Raw genomic sequence first — 7,743 nt, forward strand, 5'->3', positions numbered from 1 at the left:
GTCCAAGACCTACGTGGGGTTAAGCACAGGTTCAGAATCAGGACATATCATGGGACAGGAATGAAGGGTCAGGACATATTCTGAGTCAGTTTCTTCTTAACTATCGCTGGCGATATTTTTTCTAGACTTCTTCTATTTTAACATCTAGTTGACCCCCGGTTGATATCAAGAATGTAGTCTTAAATCAGATTTCGGATATAAAAAAAAGTTCTCAAGATAAAATCCATCTAAATCTAAGATAAATTCAATCTAAGATAAACTCAAGATAAATTCTCCATCTAAATATAATAAATAGCTTCTCTAGAAGTAGATTAAGTGATATGTATGTGTATCTGTAAAGCGTAGGGCTTTCGTGGTAAAAAAAAATTTGTTGGTTAAGTTCTGTGTCGCCTAATGAGAACGACAACGGGACAATCTCTAAAATGATGTGCTCTACCAACCATCTGAAGCCTTTTAGTCTAAAACGACGTAAAATAAACCATATCTTTCTGCAGAATATGTCAAGCTTTTATACATTAGTAGATAAAAAGATAAAGTGCTTCATTTAGTTCTAATTAATTTCCTTTCAAAAACTACTGAAACTGAGACATATCAACCACACTGTATGGAAACAGTAATAATACGAACTTGTCTCATTGTGAACATGTTCCACAAATGCATGTTTAATGCACTGAAGAAGCTCATGAAATTTATGTACTTGGCCATGTCTTCTGTTCTGTTATCGCTATCCCGTTTCTCTCTTTTGTAGACCGTAACCAGCAATGGAGAAATGACTTCAGTTGTTCTGGACAATAAAATTATTTATGTTGCACATTCGCATTTCCACTTCTTCACGCATTTCCACTTCGCGTATATGTGCGTATACTTAACGCAGGGTGTAATGGAGCAGGATTATCAGACACAGTCTTTCACCAATAGCGAGACATCGAATTGTTTCTTAGCGTAAAACTTTTCCACTTTGGTCAAGAAGTTATGGCGATGGCGAGATACTGGAATGGTTACTAGAAATGGTTATATCAAAATACTGCAGACGAAACTTAGAAAAATTACACTTTCAGTATTTTTGCATGTGTGCAAAATGGCGAAATAGGCTTCCAACTACTAAAACATATACCATAGGCGAATGACTTTGTTCTTTCCGACGGTAAACTACATGTGAAATAAATATGCGATCAGTTACTCAATTGGAACTGTTACTCATTTACTTTTTATTAACTCGAAAGTAAAATCTCCTCACAGGCAGGCCCCCCTGCATCACAATACCACGCGAATTCCCTTACGACTCGATGTTACTGTTCATATTGGGGACAGCATCGATTTGCTATGCTATGGGCTGTTAACATAAATTAAAGCAATGATCAAACGAACCATTCTGCAGCTTCCTTTCCTACTATTTCTTGGATGCGCGAACGAAAAAACGCAAGAGCTGACAAAAGTTCCCCATGCTCGTTATGGCTGTATTGCAAAAATGTCCACTGCCGAACTCACACGCACTGTTGCATTCGGCGCGATAATTGATTGGGAACAAATGTTGAATACTAATCATACGGAACGCGCACTTTGCTTTTCTGTTGCTGTCTAGCTACTACGACTTGCAAACAGTATTAGTGCCGTCGATTCATCCTTTCCAGCTATGGTTCGATGCCGGGAAAGCAAGCATCAATGCTGTGAGATCTTGCATGATTACTAGCATATCCACAGCGAGAAGCACTGTTTGGAGGAGATGTTTGCTTGTTAGCCGCATATTACGATGTCTACATCCACACGAGCTGCTAAGAAGTTCGTCAAGACAGAGCCAGCAAGCCAGAAGTGCATATGGTGGTGGTGTTGTGTGGCGGTGATTGGTTTTAGCATTCGAATGCTTTTAGCAAAGAAAACTTCCAAAACCAAAGGCAGAACGAATGCTATTCCAGTAGTAACGTTGCCAGTTCTGTTTAGTCGTTTCGAGCTCCGCCGCCGGAATCATCGTTTGGGTCAGATTAAGCTCTGTGTGGTCCTCCTGGAAAGTAAAGCAAATGTTTTTCATTCGAATATATTTCTATGCAATGCACGATTATTCAAGAAGTAGTGAAAAATGACGAATGTCATTTATTTTGAAAGGAACTTTTGATTCAGAAACCAGTTATCTTAAATATTTATTTATTTATTTATTTATATGTTTATGATAACGATGTTATCTGTTTATGATAAAATATGATAATCTTACAACAAGTATTATACAGAAGTTAAATAATTTACAATAATCCATTCCAATCTCTTTTTGTGTTATAAAGTTAATACAGGTGACCCCCGACATACGACTGTAATTAAGACCGAAAATAGACACCAAATCTATATAAAAAAGTCACATGTCCAATATCAATCAATACATAGATTATAACAAAAGTTAAAGAGTACAAAACTATAATATCGTGTATTTTAAGTACAAGCATTTCCGAGGATGTATTAATTTTCTTACAGAAGTCGTTAAGATGATATACAGGGTTTTCCAAGTCACTTTCGAATGTGCACATAATTATTCACCGCCTCTAAGATGTTCTTCAACAGCAATAGTGTTGCTTCAAAATGAAATTTCAGTTTTTACACATGATTTTCAACACATCATAAAGAACTGTCATACTCAATCCAGCTTGAGACGTGTTGAAAATCATGCTGAAGAAGTTAAAATTGATGGAAATTTATTTATTTATTGAAGATAATTGCGTGGCGCGCGCAGGGGCCTTTGCAATATTAAAATAAAGTAATACTTAAAATAACCTTACTTGCTATATATTTGAAAACAGACATGAACATTTAAACGTGGCAACTGTAATGTTGAAGTCAAAAAAGCAGTAGAACTTATTGAAAGCTTTACACATTGAAATAATTGGATCATGAGCTCCTCTGGAAGTACGGGCCCGGTCTATTTTGATCAGAAAATTTCGAGGAAATAGTGCGTGGTCAGGGGCGTACAAATTTATTTTAAGAAGAAGCTCGGGAGCATCAATTTCGCTTTTTATTAATTTTGCTACAAAAACTGCTTGTGCTACCTCCCTACGTCTCTCTAAGGACTGCAATGAAATATCAGAGTGATGTGGAATAACATTTTGCACGCGTTGAAAAAAAAAGACAATTTGAAAGTGACTTGGAAAACTCTGTAAAGGATTTTCCAGGTCACTTTCGAATGTGCATATCCTTATTGATCACGTTTTTCAACGACTCCAAGGCATTTTTCAACAGCTGTCGAATGATAAATAAAAAAAATCCGTTCTTACACATGATTTTCAACACACCACAAAGAACTGACAAACTCATTCTAGCTTGAGACGTGTTGAAAATGATATGGATTAATTGAAACATTATTGTGATGCAAATACAACATTTGACAGCTGTTGAAAAATATCTTGCAAGCAATGAAAAATTACATTGGAAATTGACTCGACAAAATTCTGTTATTATTAGACATTAGGAAGTTAAGAAATCTTCAAAATGTGTAAGTAACGATTATCAGTGAGAAATTTGAAAAATGAAATTAATCTTCACAGCACTGTTAATGATGATTGTAATAGATCCAAGATTTACCAGACCTACAGAAATAATTATTACTTTTCTTCCTTTTAGTTATAGACAAGATAGTATCCAATAGTTGATAAATAATTAAATGCAAATTGTTTTCGCCAAGCACAAACATAAAACATAAAAAATAAACATTAGAAAAGGTTTAAAAAATAGCAAAACAGTGAGCCAAAATAGCCGAACAAATAAAAAAGATTAGTACAAAGACAACGATTTTGTGCAGATTATTGCTCTTATTCTTTTAGATAAGGAATGACTGAGCACGTGTTAGGGTTCCTCAATGCAAAATAATTTGTCCTACGAAAGTAATGAGAAGCGACACATACGAGCCGATGTTTGTTATTTTAGGAACTTCAGTAGGAGTATTTACAATGCTCTAACTATATGCAAGATTCAAATAATGGCGATTGTTGTACATATTTAAATATATGTACAACAATCGCCATTATTACATATTTAAATATATGTAAGAACAACGGCAATCAAATCAAAGAGTTGCAGTTGAATTGTTACAAAATGATCAATTCAAAAGCCAAAAATTAATCGTTGGGTTTATAACCATTTCACAAAATTTAATTCATAACTGTAAAACCATAGCATCAATGTGTTATATCAGCGGTTGGCAAACTTTTGAGGTAAAGGGCCAAATTTAGTAAATGACCGAGAGCCGCGGGACGAACCCCGAAATTTAGAAACAAAATAATTAAACAATACTATAAAATAATGCGATTGGTGATTTATTTGGTTTGGGTTAATTTTTTGTAAAAATAACATCCAAACAAAGGTCAAAATTGGTAGATCCCATAATTCAAACGAATTGTGAAAATCATCAGTTAATAGCATCGGAAACAGAGTGCGCAATAATGGAGCGCGAGCGAGTGCGCAAAACAACAAAACAAGAGTAATATTTCTTCTTAATGAAGACTGAAAATTCCCCGAAACAAACGTGCATTTAATAACAATCAAAATGCTTTACGAACAAATAAAACCATGTCCTATAAATTGATAACTAATTTCGTATGAAAAAGCATTTTGACAATTATTATTCTCGTAAAAAGCAACACGTAAAAACAAAAGGATTTTTTTAAATTTTCGTTTTTGTTTTCAACTACGACTGAAATTACCCCTGAACCAATAAAAATTAAACCAACTAATTTAAAGTAAAGAAGAACCAACAAAAGGTAAAAAAATATTATCACGAGAAAAATGCATAAAAGCTCCAAAACTATGTATTACATGTATTGCGTTGGAGAAGGGCGAATGCTCTCTCCCTCTCTCTCTCTTGTCGCAAAGACGCATGCATTACTTTAAATAAATTTACTGTAACCAGACTTTAATCTCTTCTCAATACAAAATTTCGAATACGACTTCTTTTGTATTAGTCCTTCATTTCAAAAGCCTTATTGTCGTCTTGAAACAATATAAATATCAAATGCGAGGATATTACAGGGTTTCCACGATTTATTGGTCAGTTCCCATGATTTTTTGGTGCGTTCCCACGATTTTTTGGTTGTATCCCATAGATTTTTAGTTCGTTCCCGTAATGTATTGGTATTTTTCGATTGGATATCAATACAATTGGACCAAAAATTCTGGGAAACGACCAAAAAATCGTAGCAAGGCACCAAAAAAATATGGGAACCCATCAAAAATTGATGGGAACCAACCAATAAATCGTGGGAAACCCTGTAAGATCGATTTCGACACAACTAATTGGTTCCTCATTTCATTTTACTATAATTAAGGTTGAATGAGTACGACGTTGTAAAATGTCATACTAAAATATCTTCAGTAATTTGTATACTAATAGTTTCCTCCCATTAAAAATCAGGCAAATCCATTCGCAGACCGGATTGAATGCTGCGACGGGCCGCACTTTGCCAACCACTGTGTTATAAAATATTGGAGCGTTTTTAGTTAGAAAACATGTTCGCATATTCCCATATGACTATGCCACATATGTATTTATCGCAACTACCATAAATAAAATATTCTCAACTCAGATGCCGCCGACAGAAGTCGCTAAACCATAATTACTTTGACATCAAAAGGTAGATGAATAATAAACAAAAATTATCGACACAAAAATCAATTTAAATGCAGCTTCAAGAGAATGAAATTAAACAATTGAAATTTAACTACTATTTAGTACTAAACTAAAACTAAGCTAAACGAAGGTGAATGAACCATTACTTAAAACAAACTTACCTTTTCCTCCAACTCCATCGTGACGGTTGAATAATGTCCCGAAGGCCACTGTTTGTATCGCCAAGTTTGAACTATTTTCTTGTTCTGCACAATTTCCTCAAACTTGCCAGAAATGTTACCTCCAAAGTAGACGAAGCTAAAAAGAAGAGAGAAAAAAAACACACACACAGAACAACGGTTAAAAAGTTGTGTTCGGTTTCCCAAATGTGCGAGAGGCTCTACACTTACTCTCCTCCCTTGAACAGCTCGTGTTTCACGTGGCCACGGGTGAATGCGGTCACCATGTCCTCCCGCGTAAGTGCATCGAACAGTTCATTCGCGCGACACTGGAATTTCTCAGTCGTCTGTAGCGTCTTCAAGTCCAGCTTGCACCCGACGCTCTTCTGTTTCGACGCGTCCGGCGAACTGGTCACCGTTTCGAGGTCGATCTTCTTCTTGTTGAACCCGCTCGCATACACCGTCTCCTTGTCCTTCTTTTGCGGCGCCGTCTCGGTACCGTTCATCTCGTCCTTTTTCGGCAGTATCAGCCCCTTGGCAAAGTCCGCCTTCAGCTCGCGGATGTACGTATCCAGCTGCTTTCTCAGCTTGTCCCGGCCGATGTTGTACATGAACAGCTTCAGCTTCTCCGAGGCCGGGTTCGAACTGTCCACCGACACAGTTAGCTCCACCTCGTCCACATCGTTCTCCTCGGACAGGTTTGGAATGCTCACTTTACCCGTCACCTCCTCATCGTTGTACCGGCCCTTCCACAGCAGCACTATGTTCCACTCGTAGAAGAATATCAGCTTGCCTTTGCGGTTGTTGGCCGTCGCCTCGCCGTCCAGCTTGTCGATCTTGGTTACCGTGCATTCCAGGCCCGATTCGGCAATCACAAACCCGTCCAGCAGGACCTTTAGCTTATCCTTCGACCACGGTGTGGCGTTCTTCTCTGTCCAGTGCCAATTGTTGACATTTGTCGCATCCGGCCGTTCCTCCACAATCCAGCGTGGATCGCCTTCGCCCCATTTAGCCATTTTGTCTATTTGTTTTCGGGTAGTGCACGAAGACCGCAACCGTCGCTTACAGTCGATTGGACCTACAGTAAAAGCGTTGCTGTGGTTATTTAACGTCGCTGCGAACCAACAATGCACAGTCCTTTTCGCTGTCTAGGAAAATGTGAGTTTTGCACGGACAAATTTAACGCTACTCAAATCCCCGTGTCGTTAGTGTGTGTTTAATATGACGAGCGGCTGTTTCTAGACTTAACGATACTTTGCTTCCGACAACGACTCACAGCGGCTTTCATTGGCAAATACAAGCCTGAGCGAATGCAAAAATTTCAAGATTTTTCTAGATTTTTCGGCTTTTCCATGCTTGGGGTTAGGCAACCGTCAAACCTGTGTCGCTCAAATGTCACATTGACGGGAGATGGCACAGTGGACCAGAGTGACCAGAAATACCGATTTATCTGTATTCCTACCGATTTTTTATATGCCTACCGATTCACAGATGACCGCCCTAAAACCACCGACAAACCGACGTGAGAGCGTTTCTACATACACCGAGAAAGCAGCTGAGAGATGGCTGTGAGAGAATTGACAACCGGTTTCTCACGCCGGTGTGTGTAGAAGCTCCGGAAAGCGCCGAGATGAGACTTTTTAAAATTATGTTGTAAAAATCCATTTGAATCGCTAAAATGAAGTAAAAAAAATTCTTTTACTTTTTAGTAACATTTCTACGATTATTAGACTGCAAAAATACAAACAATAATTGATCGTTCGACATAAACTGCCAATTTAATTTTTTCTCAGCTCCATCGTTCTTTACATGCTGAGGAGATTTCTCTCACCGAAAATGCTGTCAGTCGCTGTCAAAGCATGCTGTCAGCTTTTTTCTCAGCTGCATTCTCGGTGTATGTAGAAACGCTCTGACACTTCGAACAAAATGAGCTTCAAAAGTTGTCTCCTTCCCTACCCGCAAATTTCCGTTAAATGCCTTCTA

General features: G+C 37.8%; 1 protein-coding gene across 1 annotated transcript; it reads right to left on the minus strand.

Moving 5' to 3' along the window:
- Positions 1-1,176: 1,176 nt before the first annotated feature.
- On the minus strand, positions 1,177-7,157 carry LOC1275251 (activator of 90 kDa heat shock protein ATPase homolog 1). Its single transcript, XM_314487.4, has 3 exons — positions 5,992-7,157; positions 5,764-5,899; positions 1,177-1,999 (listed from the first exon to the last, which is right to left on the minus strand). Exons 1-3 carry the CDS (start codon positions 6,774-6,776, stop codon positions 1,865-1,867), a joined length of 1,056 nt encoding a protein of 351 aa, XP_314487.4. The 5' UTR covers positions 6,777-7,157; the 3' UTR covers positions 1,177-1,864.
- Between the last annotated feature and the right edge of the window lie 586 nt (positions 7,158-7,743).

This window comes from Anopheles gambiae, chromosome 3, assembly GCF_943734735.2.
Source record: "Anopheles gambiae chromosome 3, idAnoGambNW_F1_1, whole genome shotgun sequence".
Classification (NCBI taxonomy): domain Eukaryota; kingdom Metazoa; phylum Arthropoda; class Insecta; order Diptera; family Culicidae; genus Anopheles; species Anopheles gambiae.